Source organism: Chrysemys picta, chromosome 3 (genome assembly GCF_011386835.1).
Source record: "Chrysemys picta bellii isolate R12L10 chromosome 3, ASM1138683v2, whole genome shotgun sequence".
Classification (NCBI taxonomy): Eukaryota; Metazoa; Chordata; order Testudines; family Emydidae; genus Chrysemys; species Chrysemys picta.
The window spans coordinates 137,248,775-137,271,166 of NC_088793.1; the positions used below are offsets into that span (position 1 = coordinate 137,248,775).

At 39.5% G+C, this 22,392-nt stretch overlaps 1 protein-coding gene across 6 annotated transcripts in view; it reads left to right on the top strand.

The window, feature by feature from the left end:
- The window catches only part of FMN2 (formin 2), a 234,585-nt gene that overhangs the window by 17,165 nt on the left and 195,028 nt on the right, over nucleotides 1-22,392 (top strand). For all 6 annotated transcript variants that reach the window (XM_065589091.1, XM_042848380.2, XM_065589093.1 and 3 more), the window contains exon 3: nucleotides 21,672-21,838. In XM_065589091.1, the coding sequence (XP_065445163.1) occupies nucleotides 21,672-21,838 (167 nt within the window). The remainder of the gene's footprint in view (nucleotides 1-21,671; nucleotides 21,839-22,392) is intronic.

Sequence of the window (22,392 nt, forward strand, 5' to 3'; positions counted from 1 at the left end):
GTATAACCATTTATTTAACAGACTAAATATTTATGTTTTTTAACCATTAATATGAACCAAAATACAGGATATCATTCCAAAATAAATACATTTCAACTTAAAATATTTTGCTCTTCATAAAAAAAATCCTGTCAATACAATACATTCAAAATCTGTACATGCTGGAATATTAAAAAATCTGAAAATATAAATAAAAAATTGAATTTAAAGCAAAAGTATAATCATAACAAATCATAACATTCCATTTTCTTGTCCTATTTAGTCAGAGCCTGATACTTGGAGTCTTTTCTTTGCAACAAGTTCGTTTATGTTTGGGGTTAGGTTCTGTGTTGTGAAGATTCTCAGGATCGATTGCAGGTGTTCATCAGTGAGGCGACTCCTGTGTGACGTTTTGTTAATTTTCATCACAGAGAACAGCTGCTCGCACAGATATGTGCTGCCAAACATGGACAGGATTCGAGCCGCATGTTGGCGGAGCTGCGGCATCGCTTCAGGAATGAAGCGAGTGAACTGTGCTGGCCCCGCAGTGTCGTACTTTGCCTTCAGTGTCCCGTTACATTGCAGTTCTATCAGCTCCATCTGCATTTCTACAGGTGCGGTTTCCACATCGACTGCAAATGGGTTGCGAAGCAGCTCGAAGTTACTTTTCTGTGCCTCAAAGTCACTGAAGCGCCGTGCGAACTCAGCGCGCTGAGTTTTTCAGCAAAGGTGGCATTTGGGAAAACTGTGGCACTTTCTTGGTTCCGTATTACTTGGCAACAGGGAAAGTGAGACAAGTTGCATTGGTGCATTTGTGTCTCCCATAAGCGCAGCTTCACTTGAAATGCCTTCACTGCATCATGCATATCGGTTATTATGTGCTCCCGTCCCTGGAGTTGAAGGTTTAAAGCGCTAAGATGCGACGTTATGTCAGCCAGGAACGCCAACTCACATTTCCACTTTTCATCCCGCAGAACTGTGCAGTCTTTCCCCTTACTGTCCATGAACTGGCAGATTTCCTCTCGCAGCTCAAAGTGTCTTTTGAGAACTTTTCCCCGACTTAGCCACCGGACCTCCGTATGATATGGCATATCGCCAAACTCGCTATCTATTTCCCGCAGAAAAGACTGGAATTGGCGGTGATTTAAACCGTGGGCTCTGATAAAGTTGACGGTTTGTGTTACAGTGTTCATCACATGATCCATTTTTAGGACTTTAGCACTCAGCGATTCCTGGTGTATGATGCAGTGATACACTGTCAACTCACCGGCACAGTTCTCCTCCCGCATCTTTGAGCGCATCCTTCCCACCAGTCCATTTTTTTCACCACACATAGCAGGTGCGCCATCTGTTGTAAGTCCAACGAGTTTTTCCCACGGCAGTTTCATGTCGGTTACACTTTGAAATACATTTCCAAAGATGTCTTCTCCTTTCGTTGTCCCGTGCATCGATTTAATGTCCAGTATTTCCTCTGTTACGCACAAATTGGAATCCACAACACGGATAAATATCGCCAGCTGTGCAGTGTCAGTCGCGTCAGTAGTTTCATCCACGGCAAGGGAGTATGCAACAAAATCTTTTGCTCTTTCAATCAACTGTGTTTTCAAATCAGTCGCCATCTCACAAGCCCGATTAGCAACAGTGTTTCTGCTGAGGCTTACATTTGCAAACGCTCACGTTTTATCTGGACAAAGGACGTCGCACACTTTCATCATACAATTCTTTACGAATTCCCCCTCGGTAAACGGCCGTCCTGATTTGGCGATCTCTTCGGCCACAATGAAACTTGCTTTCACAGCAGCTTCACTTTGTGATTTTGCTTTGGTGAAAAACGTCTGCTGGGATGTCAAATTCTTCTTCAACTCCTCTACCTTTTGTAGCTTCTGTCCTGCGCTCAGGTTTTTGAATTTGTTCTCATGTTTCGTCTCGTAGTGCCGTCTTAGGTTATACTCCTTCATTACAGCGATATTACTCCCGCAAAGGAGACACACTGGTTTACCTGCAATTTCAGTAAACATATACTCATTCTCCCACCGGCTTTGAAAGCCTCGGTTTTCAGAATCAATTTTTCTCTTGGCCATTGTTGGGGTCTAGCTTTGATTTGATATTAGCGTTGTATACATCAACAGACCGCGAACTTGAACCGCGGCTTGCCGTTGGCGGCAATTGCACTGCATCATGGGATTTGTAGTGTGTGTTATTGGGGCGTCATATCACAGGGCCATTAAAAACAGATATATAAAACGATTTCGCGGGCCGGATATAATTGTATGGCGGGCCGGATGTGGCCCGCGGGCCTTGAGTTTGACACATGTGCTGTACAGCATGCAAGGTGTCCATTACTCCACTGAGATGGAAGTAGTGAGCAAGTGGCCTGCTCCTAGGCATACTTAAGGATTAGGTTTGCATGTTCTAGTATGAAAAGACTGGGCCCTCAGAGGGAACTGAAATGGCTATTTCCTTTTCCTTTTTCTTTTTTTAAAATTAAAAAAATATGAAATCCCAAATAATTAAACCAAACATGTAGGCTTACAAAAATATTTTACTGATTCAGCTAAGAGGCCATTTATCTGCCAAGACCTGAGTTCAGGCTGTTGGGTTTCTGAATTTGTCCTGTAACTCGCAATGACTTTGAGCTGAAGTGCCTTTGTTCAGACTGATGCATTTTATCTTATTAGTTATGCAGTAGTCCCATAAGGTCCCAGGTAGTTTTTGGCCCCAGTTGTGCTAGCTCTTATACAATAATTCAAGGAGATAAAAATCAAATGTTTTTTTGGAGAAGGGATTGTATGACCCTAGTCTGTCAAGTGCTAGTTTTAACAGGAGTTGGACCTAGTGATTTTATCCTGATTCCTTTAGTGAATCTTCCATTAAGTTAAAGTAAAATGTTGCCTTACTGAATTTTTTTTTATAGTCACACAGTGAAAATCAATTTTATATCTACAAAAGTCATATGGCTATATATGTGAGCACTAAATTACATTAGAAAATGTGATATGTTGTAATAGATTTTTCTCAACTAACGTTCAATCTTAATAGTACATGTTTTGTAAGCACAGCATTTAGCAACTCTCTCAATCTCTTCCCCCTGCATTTATGTTGAGAGTTATTGTTCTGAAAGAACCATGAATAAGTCTGTATAGTCATGTTGTCATTTGTGATGAATGTCCTCCATTTTGGGGTGGAAGAAAAGCAAAGTACAACATATAACAAGAAAATATTTGCAAGCCAGCTATTGAGATCTGTATGCCGGTGTAATGAGGCTTTGCAATTTGAACAAGTCGTCTTGCATCTCAGAACCTTCTTCAAGCAAGTTTTTTCTCTTCCCACCCCCAACAATTTCTGTGCTGTTGCCTGATCCCAGAAGATACAGCTTTTGCTGTCATAAAGCACTCCTAGCTTGGCAGTGAAAATAAAGAGGCTTCAGTCCCTAGGTTTGAAGTAATTTTCCTGAACTGCCAGCTCTCTGCATCTAGTCTGAGTACTTAGAAGAAGTATAGCATTCTGTAGGAATTAACTACAGGAGGAAGCTTTGATTCTGTGGCATATTTGATGCTGAGGTCTGGATACATTAACTGCCTCTTAGTTTGTCCCCAAAAGAAGCATAATGGATAGAAGGTTAGAAGGTATCGGAGAGGTAGCTGTGTTAGTCTGGATCTGTAAAAAGCAACAGAGTCCCGTGGCACCTTATAAGCCACAGGACTCTTTGTCGCTTATTATAATGGATAGAATGCATTTGCAGGGGAAGAGTTAGGTGAAAGTGCAGTAGAGAGAGAGTTAACACATCCTCTCCTAAACTTCCACTCATAAGAAAAGATATCCATGCAAAAGATAACTCAGTGCTACAGTAAAATGGATACTTGAATACATTACTATATGCTAGTAACCATCCAGGAAAATTGTATTTCTCACTATTTCACATTATAAATAAGGAATAAACGCATTAATAGTCTTCTCTGACATACGAGTAGCATCTTCATAACAGATGATTTGCTAGACTTATGTCATTTTGCAAAAAATGGTGGGTTGTTGTTATTTTTTTTTTTTGGTGTGGGTCTTTTTTTTTTAAAGGAGAGTATGCCTAGAGATAATTGAAGGAAATACTTGGTTATGTCAGTGTACAAATTTTAAGGGCCCAATTCCGCAAGTTAAGCGTGTGTTTTTTAAGTAATATAGGTGCTCACTAATTTGTGATATTGTTATTGGGGTGGAGGGTGTCAGACATTTGTATGAACAAATGGTCAAATAAAGGGTGGAAAAAGCAACATGGCTGAAAATCATGTTTCCCTCCTGAATGCAACTGTAACTTTGGTAACTGAAAACTTGTTGCTATGTGCTATAAGGGCCATATTCTCCCTTCACTCTTTGTATAAATACCTATTTTCTATGTTAAGAAATGTGTTGTTGATCCGGGGTAATTCAGGCCCCAGTGTTGTGGATATGGCCCACAGACAATAACTAAAAATGTATTTTTGGTGCACTTTATAGTGCACGGTTGAAAACACTGGCTAGCCCAGGTATATAAGCAATTAGGAAGTAGAAGGCGTAGTAGGTGCATTAATAAATAAAAGTATTAATATTTTCAAGATTTTTATTGAAATTAAAAAGAATGGATTGCATTAGAAATATTGTGTATAAAGGCTCCTGGCAAAATCCAGTACTATGCCATGTAAAAGACTGGCTTACTGTATGTGTGAACAAGACAGCATCATTTGAAACCAGGATACCTAAAGTGAATAATGATTTTTTTCCAAGTGTATGGCTATTGCACCAGGGCAACTTGGGCAAGTTTTCAAACAATCAGCCATATTTATTATTATGTAAATGTAAAATTGTACATACAAAGGAGGCATTGAACATTCTTGAAGGGCAAGAAGTGCAAATCATGCAACTGCACAATTTGCATATTTATGCATTGTTACTTTGGCATATTTTTCCTTTTCAATTGAAAAATCATTTAAATTTTCTCTTCCTGTTTCTCTGCTAGTAATGGGCACACTGTAAAGGCCAATAAAAATAAAGACTTTTACTAGACATTTTAGCTGCCTTGGAATCCCTGTGAAACTGAAATATAAATACAGCCTGGGAGAAACTCAGACACTGAGGTGAAGGGTGGGGAGAGGGGAATGTGGTGTCTTAGACAAACCATGGAAAATGCCAGGTTAATTCCATTAACAATATCACAGACCCTGCAGGAGCCACAGGCAGGAGCAGCCCTGAGGCTCCTGCTTGCTTTGTGGGGAAACTCTCTCTCCATCCTGGGGGTCTATTTCACATCCACCAACCCCCTCCCTCCCCCTCCCCCCCGAGAGCCACAGTCCTAGAGGCCACATCCAGCCCCTTCTCTGCCATTGTTGCTGGTCCTGTCCCTGTTCCTTCAGCCCTGCTCCTTCTGTGAAAGTGTAACACACTCACTTCTCTGGCCACGCAGGAAGTTGGGATGAGATGCTCTGAGTTTACCTACATACTTATGGTCTCTGGTGGGTCACTCCAGCCACAGACTGGAACCATCCAGCAGAGACCACGTGCATATTTGTGGGTACAGGATCCAGCCCAGATCCTGTTTTAGTCCTTTGTCTCACCAGGTGATTCAGACTCCTGGGCTTCCGACTGGGAGATAGCAGGAAAATCAGGAGCTTTCCAGGAGAGAAGGGAAACTCAACAGGCCTCTTCCATATCACCCCCTTGCTTTTTAACTGAGAGGGGAGGGTTTTTTTTCTTTCCTCTATCTTTTCTTTCTTGGACTCCAGTGTCACAGATATCACTGAATGGAGAATAAAGCGTCAGTGAAGCATAAAACAACCAACTGCTTGAGGCTGGGACAAAACTTCTCCCATTGGTTCCATAATTGTCCATTATCAGGTTTCTTGCCCTTTTCTTGGAAGCATCATGTACTGGTCACTGTCAGAGACAAGTTACTAAAGTAGATGGTCTCATCCATTAGAACCATCATAAGTGAAATAGCCCAGAAACTTTGGAATCCACAATGTCAATGTCATTTTGTATGATCTTCTTCTAAAAGAAATTTCAGAGCCAGGAATCGGAGCTGTTAAAGGGAAGGAAGATGCCAGTGTTTGAAATATTTGTTTTGCTCTGTGTATGAAGTGGGGACTCAGTGACTCCTTTTCAGCCATACTGTGTGCTATGGATCTGAGGCCACAGCTCCTTGCTTTACAGATATTTATTTTCCTGTGCATCCACTGAGGAAAGTTACATGTGAATGAAAATGATCCACTGATGCTATAGAGGGTCCTGTGTCACCTTTAAGACTAACAGAAGTATTGGGAGCACAAGCTTTCATGGGTAGGAACCTCACTTCTTCAGATGCAAGTAATGGAAATCTCCAGAGGCAGGTATAAATCAGTATGGATTTCTCCTCCCTTGGTGTTCACACCTCAACTGCTAGCAGAGCACCTCACCCTCCCTGACTGAACTAACCTCGTTAGCTCCATACTGATTTATACCTGCCTCTGGAGATTTCCATTACTTGCATCTGAAGAAGTGAGGTTCTTACACACGAAAGCTTATGCTCCCAATACTTCTGTTAGTCTTAAAGGTGCCATAGGACCCTCTGTTGCTTTTTACAGATTCAGACTAACACAGCTACCCCCTGATACTTGATGCTATAGGTGATGAGGAGAAAAGCCATATTTTTGCCTGTACCAGAGAGAAAATAGAGTAATGAGAGTTATGAAAAGTGGTTTAACTATACAATTGAAACCTCAGGAAGACATGATATAAAAATGTTTTGAAATTAAAATTGGAGATACTCCAAGTAAATAGCAGATCTAATGAAACTGGTATTAGGGTCCTGTATCACTCTCCCCAGAATGAAACAATATGTAAGTGGTGGATTTGTGACTGTACAAAAAGCTCAATTTGGGGCTGGTGGTATAAACAAGAAAATGTGTATTCCTTTAGAGATGGACCCAGACTTATTACTTTTCATTTGCCATTTGAAAAAAAAAGTGCAACAATTTGAAATGGAACAGTTTTACTATGTTGGATTATAAAGACCAGTACTGTATTACAATTTGCACCAACAATGGAAACCCTCAGTAACATCTTCCCAAGAGGCATCAGAATGACTTTATAAGACTAGACAGACACAACTGTGGGTTTCTGACATGTTGTGAGAACTTGGCAAGGAATGCAGGTTTCCCACCAGAAATTACCACAGAAATAATAGTAAACCATTGAGCAGAATAAAATAGCTTGCTGAGAGCTACTGAGGACCTGGAAAATCCAACATAGGAGTTGCCAGAGATGTGAGTGTTGCCTATACTTTTAAAACCAGAGAAAATATTTTGTTCTTGCATACAAGTACTTATTAATGATTTACATGGATAAAATGGGAACTGATTCTGGGACTCTCTTCTCTAATTTTGGAGTGTCTGTGTTATAAAAAAATTCTGTACCGCATTCTTGGAGTCTACACTAGAATAATACAGGAATAGTACTGGGGACAAAGCAAGGTCCCAGGGAAAACCAATGTAACCTGGCTTGTGCTGTAAAAGAGAGATCTAGTGTACTGTTGTTATGCTATGCCATGTTACAATGTGTATGACTGAATTAGTTCCTTGTGAATAAATTATCCAATGTCTTGATGAGCCTAGAAGGACCAGTAGGGATAGGGATTTGTAAATAAGACATAAAACCTGAGTTTTTATGATGAGTGGTTGCAGGTGCTGTGCCCACATATTGTACAGACAGATCATGGATAATATTGGTTGAAAAACAGCAACTCTGGTTATTCAACACGTTCTGTGGAGTTTTATTGGAGTCTACAGCAGCACCCATTGTGTTCATTTTGAAACCATGTGCATTTGCAGAGACTGGCTTCATCCCCCTCAGGTTGGGAACCATGTTAGCAGTATCAATCCTAAACACAGTTTAAAACTGCTGTTAAAAGATGGTTTGGTCCTATACGGTGTTTGGACAAGCCATGCTGAAGCACTTTTGAGTCATGTTGAAAACTAGCTCTGCTAACATGGTTCTTGGGCCTGTGCAGATGAACTCCAGGTTGCATGTGGGCTGATATCAGTCCTGGAATCCATTACTTTACACCAGCAGCCTAACTGTTGTCGAGTGAAGAGACAGCTGCCTATCATGACCAATATTGTCACATTGTTTGCTTGTGCTCTCCTGTCTCTCTATCCAGCTGTTGTCTCCTGTCTTCTAATTAGAGTGGAAACACTTTGAGGCAGGGACTGCCTTTTTGTTTTGTATTGGTAAATGCCTAAAACAATGAGCTCCTGGTCCATGTATGGGGCTCCTAGGTGCTACGGGAATATACTACTATTACTACTACTAATGCAGTTAATTGGGTAGCAATTACTAGATAAATTCCTCTTAAGTTTACCAGTAAGTGGAGCTCAAAACTTGAGTGTCAAAAATACTTTACCTTAACACTAAATGGACTGTTATTGTGTAATATGCTTCTCTCTATTTTAGTGTGAAGTGGATTAAATTTTGTATTGTTTAAGTGCAGTGAACTGCTATCTTAATTATATGCTTACTATAAGCTCAGTTGAAAAACCTAGAATATGTTGAAATGGCTAAATGTTGGGGTAACTTTAAAGAATGGGTGTGGCTTTTTCCGCATTGTAGATTTCAGCTCCTTTTTTGTCCTGTTTGATTACTCGTTAAAGTGTCTACCTAATATGTCTGCAGTAACCCAATTACAGTGGTATTAAAAAGTATTTGGGTTTGGACTGAAGAGCTGTTGCAACATATTTTATTTTGAGCAGACCAAGGAGCTGCTGGCACCTGCAAAGATTTTAATATATCTGGATTCCGATTAAAACTACTCTTCTCATGTAATGCCATTGCCTCAGAGTTTCCATGGGCTAGTAGGAAAGATTCAGATTGCTAGTTGCATAGCAGACTCTGCATAAACCCCCAATAGGGAACCAGGAGAAAGGGAATAGCAGAGGGAAGCCTGGAAGATTGCCATACATTCTTTGTCTGGGTCAATAGTGTTGTAAATTTATGTTAGAAGGTGTTGGGTACAAGAGTGGGAGATAGTAGTTCAATAATCCTATCCTAGTTTTATGGGACTGGATATGGAAGTGATTGATCCAAATAAGAGTAGATACTGTGACTAAAGATATTAGTAAACACAGAAACATTTTAATTGGATTTAATAGATGGCTATCAAACCTCTGGGCTCGTATAGAAGGCCATTAGAAAATGGTAATTTTTTTACTTGTTTTTGTTTTTCTTCAAATTTTGTTTATAAGGATCTTGACTTCCCATGTTTGACTCCTATGTGGGCCAAATATTAATTTAAGAGTTTTTCAGACTCAAGTCTTATTACTCAGCTTCAGATGGAAGGCTTTGAGCCAGAAAGTCTGGGGACAAACATGCTGGAGATGGTTAGAACATCCACCTACCCACATCTTTACCTGTTTGTAGAGTAGAGCCAACCTATTTGGAATATTATAGTAGGACATGGGTAAAACAAAGAGGAAAATTTCCTTTTTCATTTGAACCTTAGCATTTCCTTTAGGGTAGGCAATGTATGCAGGTGTTTTGCTCTTGTAGCCTGCAGTACAATAACTGAGAAAGCTTTTGTAACTGGATGGCCAGCATATACCAGGTAGCACATTAGAGTGAGGTAACACTGTTTTGTAGGGGGTTCAGAGCCCTCTGAATTTAGGCTTTTGATACAATTCACTATGCATTTGGTGGTGAGAAGAGGATTAGTCTTCCATTTGTTATGTAACCAGATTGTGTGTACAAACGTCATCACATTACAGGGGCAGGGCATGTGAAAATGTTGTTTAGCATTAAGAATGTAGCTGTCAATGAAAATTCAATCTCTTAATCTCTTTAAACAAAAATAACCTTGAGAAGAGCGAGACCTGGACCAATGTTATACTCTAAGTCAGCAGAGGATTATTAGAAACTCTCTAGTAGGAAAGTGCAATAAAACCAGTTCTCTAATCTTTGAATAATGTGTATAATCTCTCAGTTCAGTCCACAGACAAACAGGAAACTAAAATGCATGCTTACAAGCATGGGCAGCGGGTATCGTAGGCAGGGGGAGGGTGTGCCTCCCAAAACAGCCTAGTGTGGGCCCGCCCACACTCTGTCCCCAGGCCAGGCCCCCTCCTGCAGTTCGCAGCACTCTGCCTAGGCTGCCTGGGGCTGGCTGGCCTGTCTCCTCCAGGGACGCAGGGCGGCTGGTGCTGGGCCGCACCGCCCTGTGTGCCACGGGTGGGGGCACTGGGGCCATGCCTCGCATCGCAAGAGCTGGGGGGCGCGGTGGGAATGCAGGGCCTCGGACACAAGGGGAGGGGCTAGGGGCTAGCCTCCCTCAACTGCCGGGTCACTGGCCTCCCGTGCTTACAAGTATGTGCATTTGTGCAGGAATGGACACAGGTATGTGAGTGTCTAATAGCCATTTTACACTTTGAAAAACTCCCCCCAGCTCCCATAAAAAGTGAATGGAGTTGGACACCTAACTCCCCATTTGTGCCTTTGAAAATCGCTGTCTGAAATCTGTAATACTAACAGATATTGTATTTGGGCTGACTGGTACAGATTAATTACAAAAGTAGCAGGTTTCTTCTTCTCTTTGTTTTTTATTTCCTGTTTCCCCCTCCAAAGTGTTAATTAAACATTAAGGCCCTGATATTGCAAATAGATAAGCAAGTGAATATTACATGCACGTGAATTTAGGATTTACATTAATCCTAATGGGACTGTTCGCATACCCAAAATTAAGCACGTCAGCAGCGTAAGAGTGTACAATTAAGCACTTAAAAAAAAAAAAAAAAAACCTGTCAAATGATTAAAAGAATTAATAGTGATTAATCACAAGATTAAAAACTTTAATCACAATTAAGCACACTCAAACAATAATATAATACCAATTTAAATTTATTATAAATATTTTGGATGTTTTTCTACATTTTCAAATATTGATTTCAATTACAATGCAGAATACAAAGTGCACAGTCTCACTTTATTATTTTTATTACAAGTATTTGCACTGTAAAAAATATAAACAAGAGGGCATACGAATGTTTAGCATATCTGGCATGTAAATACCTTGCAATGCTGGCTACCACAGTGCCGTGCCAACTCCTGTTCTCACAGCCAATGGGAGCTGCAGAGCTAGCACTCGGGATGGGGCGGGGGCAGCATGCAGAGCCGCCTGCCGCACCTCCACTAGGAGCAGCCGGGACAGGTCGCTGCTTGCAGGGAGCCACCTGAGGTGAGCGCTCCCTCAGATCCGGCATCCCACACATCCTCCTGCACCACAACCTGCTTCCCCGTGCCCCCTTCCACACCCAAACTCCCTGTCGGCCCCACGCCAATTGGACTATAAACCTTCGATGAAGATAAGAAATGCCGGTTTATAGAGCTTTCTGGTTGGTGAAGTGCTGGATAAAACAGCTCTTACTGTATTTGAAAATGTTGAAAAGCATCCAAAATATTTATAATTTAAATTTGGTACTATATTATTGTTTAACAGTGTGATTAAAACTGTGATTAATCATGATTATTTTTAATTGAGTTAATTTGTTTTGAGTTTATCGCTTGAGTTAACTGCAATTAATTGACAGCCCTACTTAAACATCAAGAAAAACAAAAAGATGATTGTGCACTATTAATTTTGTCCCCCAGAATTTCAATGGACTACTACATTTGATATGTTGTTTTAATTATGGGTGCATATATGTCTGAGCAAAAATTGTACTATGAGGTATTTGATCAATAGCATTTGATCATATTAGATAACTGTAATTGAATATTCAATTAATGACACAAATATACAGTATTCCTTTTATTACTTTACCCCATGTGTAAAATTATCATACTTATACATTTATTTAGTATTTGTGTTTGTGAATAGACTCTCTCCTTCTTCTCTTTCTTGTTGGGGAAGCTGCTGTAGTATCATCAGAGTGCCACACATAATCCAAGTGTTTTGCCAGGGAATTTAGCTCGAGCATGCACAGGCCCTTGACTGTAATGAATATAAAAAGGGGACAGAGTATAAACTTGGGGATGAGGGGTGTGTGTGTGTGAGAGAAATAAAGTTACAGATGATCTATGAAATAACTGTGTTTCAAGGTGTTTGGTGAATTAACTTAATCTGACTGACCTTTTCAAATGTTTTGACAGATGAATATTTTGTAAAATAGACTGCAAGAAGCCCGCATGACTACTCATAACCTATTATTGCATAGAATTGTCCTAGGACAGATACAGTGCTGACTTCTATAAGAAGAACAGGAGTACTTGTGGCACCTTACAGACTAACAAATCCATTCCAGACAGTTGACAAAAAGGTGTTAGGATACTTAATATGGGGAAATAGATTCAATTTGTGTAATGACCCAGCCACTCCCAGTCTCCATTCAAGCCCAAGTTAATGGTATCTAGTTTGCAAATTAATTCTAGTTCAACGAGAAACTGCTGGAGTCTGTTTTTGCAGCTTTTTTTGTTGCAAAATTGCCACCTTTAAGTCTGTTATTGAGTGACCAGAGAGGTTGAAGTGTTCTACTGGTTTTTGAATGTTATGATTCCTGATGTCATATTTGTGTCCACTTATTCTTTTGTGTAGAGACTGTCCAGTTTGGCCAATGTACATGGCAGAGCGGCATTGCTGGCACATGATGGCATATATCACATTGGTAGATGTGCAGGTGAACAAGCCCCTGATGGCATGGCTGATGTGATTAGGTCCTATGATGGTGTCACTTGAATAAATATGTGGACAGAGTTGTCATCGGATAGGTTTTGTTGCAAGGATAGGTTCCTGGGTTAGTGTTTTTGGTGTGTGGTTGCTGGTGAGTATTTGCTTCAGGTTGAGGGGCTGTCTGTAAGCGAGGACTGGTCTGTCTCCCAAGATCTGTGAGAGTTAGAGATCGTCTTTCAGGATAGGTTGTAGATTTTTGATGATGCACTGGAGAGGTTTTAGTTGGGGGCTGAAGGTGACTGCTAGTGGAGCTGCTTCACACACAGGGCTAGATTAACTCTCCTGGGGCCCGGTATACAAGTCTTTTTCCTAATTTAAAACAAAATGATCACAATTATGGCATTGAGGCTATTAACGCTATACTAAACTTGCCTTTTAATTAACATAAAGCCATTCTGTGGTTACATTTCAGTCTTAAAACATGTAGAATATAGTTAATTCCAAATAGCCTACTTCTGACCTTAGAACAGCTGTTATATTAGTTTCTTTCTGGGAGGGAGTTTGGGTGCAGGAGGGGGCTCCAGGCTGGGGCAGAGTGTTGGAGTACAGGAGAGGATTAGGGGTGTGGGCTCTGGGAGGGAGTTTGGTACAGGAGGGGATTCTGACTTGGGGCAGGAAATTGGGGCGCAGGAGTGGGTGTGAGGTGCAGGCTCCAGCCTGGAGGTGCTTACCACACTTTTTGAAACTTCAGTCTTACTAAAAATATTCTTAAGTTCCACCAAAACAATGTTTTGTTCAACCCCAAATAAACATTTTTTAAACTTTTTTAACTTCTCAGAACTGCCCATGAACCAAAAAAATCAGTTATTCATACAGATTTAATAGCGAATTATTTTTTTGCCCTCTTTCTAGCTTACTCATAGTTGTTGAAGGATATTTTCAAAATACCCATATCATCATTCTCCTTCCCCTCCTCTTCATTGGCATTCTGCACTGGAATGCCAGTGTGAAATCTTTCCAATATCCAGTAATTCACTCTGACATTTCTCCTCCCCTTCTTTCAACTTCAGCTGCTAAGGGAGCAGGATTTAAATGCACTGTGGCTTGGCTCCCATTTGATTAATTAATATGCTTGCATAATATTTGCTATGTAGGGAGCATGAAGAGGAGCTGGAATGGGGGAGAGATATTTATCTGCCTATTCCCTTATGGAAAAGACTTATATATTAGTTTAATTCCATATATATATATATATATATGTTTAATTTAATTAATGGAAATTAAACGTATATATATATATATATATATATATATATATATATATATATATATATATATATATATATATAGTCTTTTATATTATATTTATATTATTTTATATTATATTATATTAATTAATGGGAATTAAATAATGTGGCCCTACAGAAAGTTAAAAGTATACCCTTTTGGTTGAGAAGTTTTAGTACCTTCATGCTTTGTAACAAGCACTTGAAATTTGGCAAGGGATTTGCCCTAGTAATTAGGGATGTACCTCTTGCTGACTACTTGCAAATGTAGACAAATGTGGGCATATTTTCATGTGCTCAGTAGCGACTTGTTAACTTGGCTGCTAAATTCTCTGAAGCTTCCCATTACCCTAGGTATGCTCCACCCATCCTTGCTCCTAACTACCAGCTGGACTGCACATGCTCCATCCCCAGAGAGTAACTGAGCACATTCCAGTCCAAGGTTGCATGACCAGTCTAGAGCTTTCCTGCAGCTGTTTTTTCCTATCTGCCAGGGGCTGCTGAAACACCGGAATTGAAAGCAGAAGACTCTTCTATTGGCATTCAGGCAGTGAGCAGGAGGAGGAGGAAGTCAAGTGGCACATGCAGAGGGTTGAGGAACATGGAAGGAGATATGCAGGTGCAAGAACCAGCAGGGGAGGACGGGAGGATGAGATAGGAACAAAGGGGAGAGGAGGTAGAGGGACAGGAACTGAGGATGGGGGAATATAGGACAGGGACGAGCGTTGGGTGGGAGGCAGATGGGCAAAAGCTGCAGGATTGCAACAGGGTAGGGGATAGGGCGGGAGCTGGGGAAGTGGGAATAGGAGAAAAGGAAAGGGAGTGGCTTGAGGGATGGGGACAGACCAAAAGGTCTGTAACCACTAGGGAACGCTATGATACCGGAGTCTCACAAGTCCTTTGCTGTCTAACAAATTAGGTGGGTCCTGAAGGGGAAAAAAATAGTATTTGATCATGTAATTAAAGACTATATTCCTGCACAGATAACCTCAATGCTGGCATGTCCTGATTTTTGAGTGCTTGACTTTGCAACCTTAATCATCTTTTTAACATGTGTGGGGTTTTTTTTGGATGCATACAAATATATCTTCCCTATACTATAGTAAGATTATTTCCTATTCCATAAGGGTTTCTATAAGAAAGTGTTTGTTTCCTCAGTCAAAGCTAAACATGGTGTGCTCTTGGTTTCAAACCTTACAGAATGACTTTGATTGCTGTGTGAACATTTCTAGCCTTACTAACATAAGTAAAAATAGACTGGGAACAAAGATGGAGCAATTGTAGTTTTTAAAGAAGTAAGCTGTAAACACAAGACGTTGTATCACTCGGTGTGATCCAGCGAACCGCTACAGGCTTCAGGAATCGCATTATACTGAAATAACTCCTCACTCTGTTGCTATAAAAAGTCTGTCCAAAGTACTGAATGCTGCTATAGTTGCAGTGGAAATGTAGTGTATTAGCACTGAAGTTGGGTCAGAGACTCAAGGCTATCTTTGGAATTTGGGCTGCTTAAGTTAGATATTCTAAAGGCCTGATTTCCCCTCGCTGCTCCCTCCACCCCGCTCAGAAACACTGAGCACAACTTAAAAAGAACAGGAGTACTTGTGGCACCTTCGAGACTAACAAATTTATTTGAGCATAAGCTTTCGTGGGCTACAGCCCACTTCATCGGATGCATAGAATGGAACATATAGTGAGGAGATATATGTGTGTGTGTGTGTGTGTGTGTGTGTGTAAGTAATATATATATATATATATATATATATATATATATATATATATGCAGAGAACATGAAAAGGTGGGAGTTGCCCAACCAACTCTAAGAGGCTAATTAATTAAGATGAACTGTTGTCAGCAGGAGAAAAAAAACTTTTGTAGTGATAATCAAGATAGCCCATTTAAGACAGTTTGACAAGAAGCTGTGAGGATTCTTAACATGGGGGAAATAGATTCAATGTGTGTAATGGCTCAGCCATTCCCAGTCTCTATTTAAGACTAAGTTGATAGTATCTAGTTTGCATATCAATTCAAGTTCAGCATTTTCTCATTGGAGTCTGTTTTTGAAGCTTTTCTGTTACAAAATTGCCACCTTTAAATCTGTTACTGAATGGCCAGAGATATGAGAACCAGAAGATCTCCAACAACCTGAAACTCCAAAAGTCATACGAAAAGTGGAAACTTGGTTAAATTACAAAGGATGAATATATTTAAAAAAACAACAACAACAAAACCAGAAGCATGCAGAGATAAATTTAGAAAGCCCCCGGCACGAAATGAGAGTGAATTACCTAGGGACATGACAGGTAACAAGAAAACATCTTACAACTACATTAGAAGGAAGAGGAAGACGAAGGACAGGGTAGGCCCTTTACTGCATTTTCTCTTATTGTCTTTCTGTCCTCAATGAGTAATAGCTGGAGTGTTAAATGCCTTTTTAGTTTCAGTTTTCACCAGAAAGGTTAGCAATGATCAGACAACTAGCATAGTGAACATCAGTGTAAATGAGGTAGGATTTGAGGGTAAAATAAGGAAAGGTCTAATTAATTCTTAACTTGTTAAGTTACATGTCTTCAAGTTGTCAGGGCCTGGTGAAATACACCCTAGAATATTTAAGGAAATAGCTGAAGAGATCTCTGAGCCATTACTGATTATCTTTGAGATCCCAGAGGACTCAAAAGGGGCAAATGCAGTACCTATCTATAAAAAGTGGAATAAGGACAACCCAGGGAATTGTAGATTAGTCAACTTAATTTAACCCAGAAAGATAATACAGCAAATAATTGAGATAAATTTGTAGGCACCTAGAAGATATGTTGATAAGTAACAGTCAACATGGATTTGTCAAGAACAAATGATGTCAGTCTAACCTAATATCCTTCTCTCATGGGGTAGCAATCCTAGTGGATGGGGGGGAGCAACAGACATGATATAGCTTGACTTTAGTAAGGCTTTTGATACTGTCTCACATGACCTCATAAACTAGGGAAATTAGCCCAGATGAATTTATACAAGGTGGGTGCACAATTGGTTGGAAAACTGTACTCCGAATAGTTATCAATAGTTCACAGTCAAGCTGAAAGGACATATTGAATGGAATCCTGCAGGGATCTGTCCTGCAACTGGTTCTATTCAGTATCTCCATAAATAATTTGGATAATGGCATACATAGTACATTTTTATAAAGTTTGCAGATAGTACCAAGCTGGGAGGGGTTGCAAGTGCATTGGAGGACCGAGTTAGAATTCAAAACTATCTTGACAAGCTGGAGAAATGGTCTGAAATTCAATAAGGACTACACTTAAGAAGGAATAATCAATTGCACAAATACAAAATGGGAAATGACTGCCTAGAAAGGGGTACTGCAGAAAAGGATCAGGAGTTTATAGTGGATCACAAAGTAAATATGAGTCAACAATGTAATACTATTGTCCATCCCCTCCCCCCCCCCCCCCAAAAAAAGTGAACTTAGTCCTGTCTCAGTGCAGGGAACTGGCCTAGAAGACCTGTTGAAGTCCCTTCCAGTCCTACATTTTTATGACTCAGGTCTTCCAAAGTTCTCCAGCAACAAAAGTAAAGGGAAGAACTGAAGTTTTAAAAGTAACAAATAAGCGTTTTTTTTCTTGGGGGTTGGGGGCGGAGGTAGGAAGAGATATGAGGCCATCCAGATTTCACCCTTAGTATTTAAGAAATTAGTGCATTCTTATAATGTTACAAAGTCTGTTTCTAATTTCTTCTTAAATGTATGGTTTTGTGGTCTGTGTGTTCTGCTTTTCTTAGTGTCAGTTTGAATCACTTCAAAGAGCTGAAAAAGAATAAAGGACACCATTGGGTTCTTAATAGGGTCAGCATCCCCAATCCACTACTGATGTCTGTCTGTGGAAATGGGAAGCTTCAGTTCTAGCGACATCATCTGTTTGTACTTGAAAGTAGCTGGAAATGAGGCTGAAGCTGCCCTGAATAAGGGTAAACAGGTCGGTCTCTTTTTTTTTTCTTTTTTCTTTTTTTAAACCTTCTGTTCTACCCACAGGGTGGAGCTTTTAATTGCTGTCTCCCCACCCCCCATATTCACAGTCTCTTCATCCCTATCTGAAACCACTGTACCACGAAGGGCTTCAAATCTTAGATTCTACATCTCTGACTGTAGTCAGTTTCAGCAAAAAGAATAGTGATTTGAGGTAGTGAAAGAGATTTCTCTTTTTCCCCCTCCTCCTCACGAGACTATTGTGTTGCGTTTTTTGGGTCTGGCTTTGAGGGGAATCAATGTGGCTAACCCTTTCTGACCATTCAAGTGGGTAATAATCTTAGCCCCTCAGATTGTTCCTTCTGAACTAGCTATTTCATATACAGAAAATTTAAATAGCTTAACAGCTCATTTTAAACATGACCCAGTAAGTGTGTTAAAATATTTAACCCATTTAGTGTTAATAGAGAGAGTTGTTCACAGCAGTTCAGCATGAAGCTGTTTCCATATTCATAGACAATTGAGGTCATTTAAGCTTGCATTCGGTAAAACATGTATAATCTAAACTGACAATGTATTTTTACTTCAGATTTTCATGTGTGTGTTTGTGCAGTAATTTCAAGGGACATATGCAGTATTAGAACACAGATTTGTTTAAAGATAATGCCTTCTTCATGGTGGTAATCCTTATTAGCATCTTGAGTCAAGACATCAATAGATGCAATGTTTAAGGGGGGGATGGTTTAGTGCTACTTAAGTTTGCTGCAGAGATGAGTTGAAGGGTTTTTTCCCCTAATAGCATTTTTGTTTAGATAACAGATGTTAATCTAAAAATATTCTGCTCTTTTGATAACTGGTATTGAAAAACATGTCTTTGTTACCTAATGTGTTCAAATAATCATCATAAATTGGAGAGAACACATCCAATACAGATAGAGAGCATGATGAGAAATGCATGATGTTATTTTTGAATTCAGAAACCCATTTAATTAATCAAACTGTTTAAAAATATGTATATTGTCTGAAGCCTATAATATGGTTTAATGTTTAAATGAGAGGTTTTTTTTAAAGTGGTGAGTAATTTACCAATGAATACTATATTTGTTTAAATTGAGTAAATGGGAATGAAATCTTTGGCTAAGTATGCTGTTTCACTGAACAAATATTTAAGGTTAAAGTCCTTTGCTAAGACTGCCAACAACGGTGCTGTTTCAAAGACCAGAGAATCATCAAGCAGGGATGTCACACTTACTTCCTTAGCACTAGGGGGAGTTCCTCTGATTGGTTTAAGGCATAGTTGCCCAAATCTTCCAGAATAACTGGCGATTTTTGGGTTTCCAAGTTGACGCTTTAAAGGGGCCTGACTTTCAGATTCAGGCCCCTCTAAGGTGTCTTAATTTGGGCACTCAAAAATCACCGGTTGCTTTTAGCAATTTGTCCCACTATAGGGAAGCATGCATTGCTGTTGGCTATTATTTCACAAACCCAATTAAAATCATCTTAGAAATCTCTTTTCTCAGACTTACTGTGCATTAATATGAAAACTGATCATTTGCTGCTTATCATGCCATTTAATTGTCCTGGCAGGATTTGGTGGTGGCTGACTTTTCTTCTAATAAGAACGTTGATCTGCTTTAAAGGAATACTATTTTTTATTTTACAGCTTGATTGGAGGCAGTGGTTGCTGTTCTGAAGAGAGAGGCAAAGACCTAACAAAAACTTGGCTGTCATAACTCCTTAGTTGTGCTTTGAAGCTGTAGGCCCAAGGATTTGCTTTGTTTCAAGGCAACTTCTGTTGTATACCAATCACACTGTACAAAAGGGAAAGATTAATTTCAAACCAATATTCTAGGTGTACTAAACGCAAAGAATATATTTCCTATTGAGAAGGACAGTTACCTATATTTATTAAATATAAACAGAGGTGGTGTTGTCTGAACAAGCTACATTTTACATAAACACTAAAATGGAGGGTGTTAAAGGGGTGCTAAGCAAGATGCATTATCACCATTATACAGATGGTGAAAATAGTGGACAGAAGTTGGACAACTTGTCTGAGGTCAGAAAGCAAGTCAGTTGTATAGCACATACCAGAACTGAGGTTTCTTGCCAGCCAAGTATCTGAATCCATTAGACCATATAGTATTGTAGTGAAAGATAAGGAATCAAAGAGAATATTAATTGACACAATGAAGAGAAATGGCCTTCAAAACTATCAAATCTTTTAGATTTGAAAAGTGAACATCAAATCCTAGATTTCTTTTCTTTTCTTTTTTTCTTTCATGACATTAAACCACCTGATGTTAGTGTACAATCCTAGAATCAGGTATTACCCTATCTGTAAAATCTCCCCAGTGAAATTGGAAAGCCTCAGTATTTCAATATGTCTGAACAAAATACATGCTTCAGAAAACTGGATACATTTTGCAATACGGCCTGTGAAAATTTCATTTTGTTTAAAATCATTTTTTACATAGAAATGTTCGAAATTTCTTGCATTGTAATGTGAAAACCACATTTAATGAAAAGCAAAATGCCCTGTAATTCCAAATAATTTGTTTCAGTAAAACTCTGAAAAATGCTTTGATGGCTTTGTTGGATTGTGATGATTGTTACTGTTTTGGCCACAAATTGTATATGCAGCTAGTCCGTGCTAAAACTTTCTACTAATTTCATTGCTCCCGTGTTTCCTCTTCTCTCTTCTCCTGCACTTGTTCCATCTATTTCTTGTAAACAGGAACAACCTTAACTTTGGCGTTTCCTGATTTGTCTGTTTTTAAATGGTTAACCATGCAACTTTTAGTAGTCTTTTTAGTCTATATTTCTGCATTACATGTGAGTGTGTAACTAATCTGTTTTTTTTGTTTTTGTTTTTTTTATTCTCTGTTTGGCTAGACTTGTACAGCACTAGCTTCTTCGGACCTGACAGTATTGTCATCTGTTATGTACTTTGCAAGAACAACCTGCACAAGATCAGGGCCTTCCATATTTTATTGGTGGAGAGAATATTTGGGGTACAAAATCCAGGGTTTAGTCCTATACGAGGCAACCTCCATTGAACCTGTGCCTCTATGTACAAAGGCCTGTGTTAAAATGATTCTCTTCTGGTCTGGAACAACCTTTGGAGCTCCATAAATGTCACTCTTAAATGGCCAGTAATTGTTTTTTTTTTTTCAAATGACATGAGACTCTCTCCTGAGAAGTAGAGCACCAACTCTAGAATACTAGTATCCCCTTTTGTGTAGTTCTAAAGCTAGGAGTTGGAAGACTTTGGTTCTATGCTTGACTCTGTGCCAGCTCACTATGTGACCTTGAACAAGTTATTTAATTCTGTTGTACCTCATGTTCCCCATATGGAAAATGGTGAAATGTATACTTGACTTTTGAGGGCCTGTGATTTAAAAAAAAAACTGTATAAGTGTAAAGTAGAATTTAATTATTTTTCTGATAGCAGGAGACTGATTCTAGAATGGAAATTCAGGACTCTTGTTTGTTTAGTACAATGGCTAGGCCACTTAAGCCAACTTGATGTATATTTTCTCTTTGAAGCCCTGTGAACAATAAGTAGTACTGAAACTTTAATTTGTATAATTCTTAAACTAGCGCATAGAGATTTATTTTTACTTGAAGGTTGATCTGCTGACTTGTAAGATATACTGAGAAATTTGATGTTTTTGGTGTCTGTACTTGTCAAGCTCTTTATTTGAGGAGTTAGATAAAATGTCCTAAGTTTTTTATTCTACAAAGATGCTTACAAATTATCATTGGTCTATTATATAATCTTTGCAGGGCGAACTCTTCTGGAAAAACTGTTCAGCCAGCAGGAGAATGCCCCACAGGAAGAAGCAGAAAAGCTATGTTCTAGGATCATTGCGATGGGGCTCCTACTTCCTTTCAGCGATTGCTTCAGAGAACCATGTAATCAGAGTGCGCAGCAGAGCACGCCCACGTTTGATGTAAGTTGCAGAATATATACTGTAGTTACTTATCATGAAAATTTTAAATTATCAATGGTTTATGATACCTAACAATCTAGGAAAATTCTCCTCTTAGAGAGAACTTTTTCTCCCCGTGATCAAGTGACTAAAATTATCATCTTAAATGTGGGCAACTAAATTTAGTGTTTGGGTTCATACATGTTCATGACTGGATATACAAAATATAATGGAAACAATTATTTCCCCTTTCCCATAAAATGGTCTTCCTCAAGATTTGAGGGCATAATGGTAGTGTCTGCTACGTTGCTGTACTGTAAACTGGTGAAAATAATAGCTACACCAACCCTCTTCTCTTTTTTGTAGGAAGGTATACATGGCTTTCTGCATTTCAATCATGAGATCATACCTGGTCTCCTGCAAGTCCGATGGTAGCTTCACTGGAAAACCAACAGTATACCATTCTGGCAATGCCAGATTAAGAAATGTTTAGGGCCCCATGTACAATGGCAATTGGGGGGACATCTTCCCTGCTTCTGGGGAGAGGGGTTGGGTCCTACCCTCAGACTCCGAGG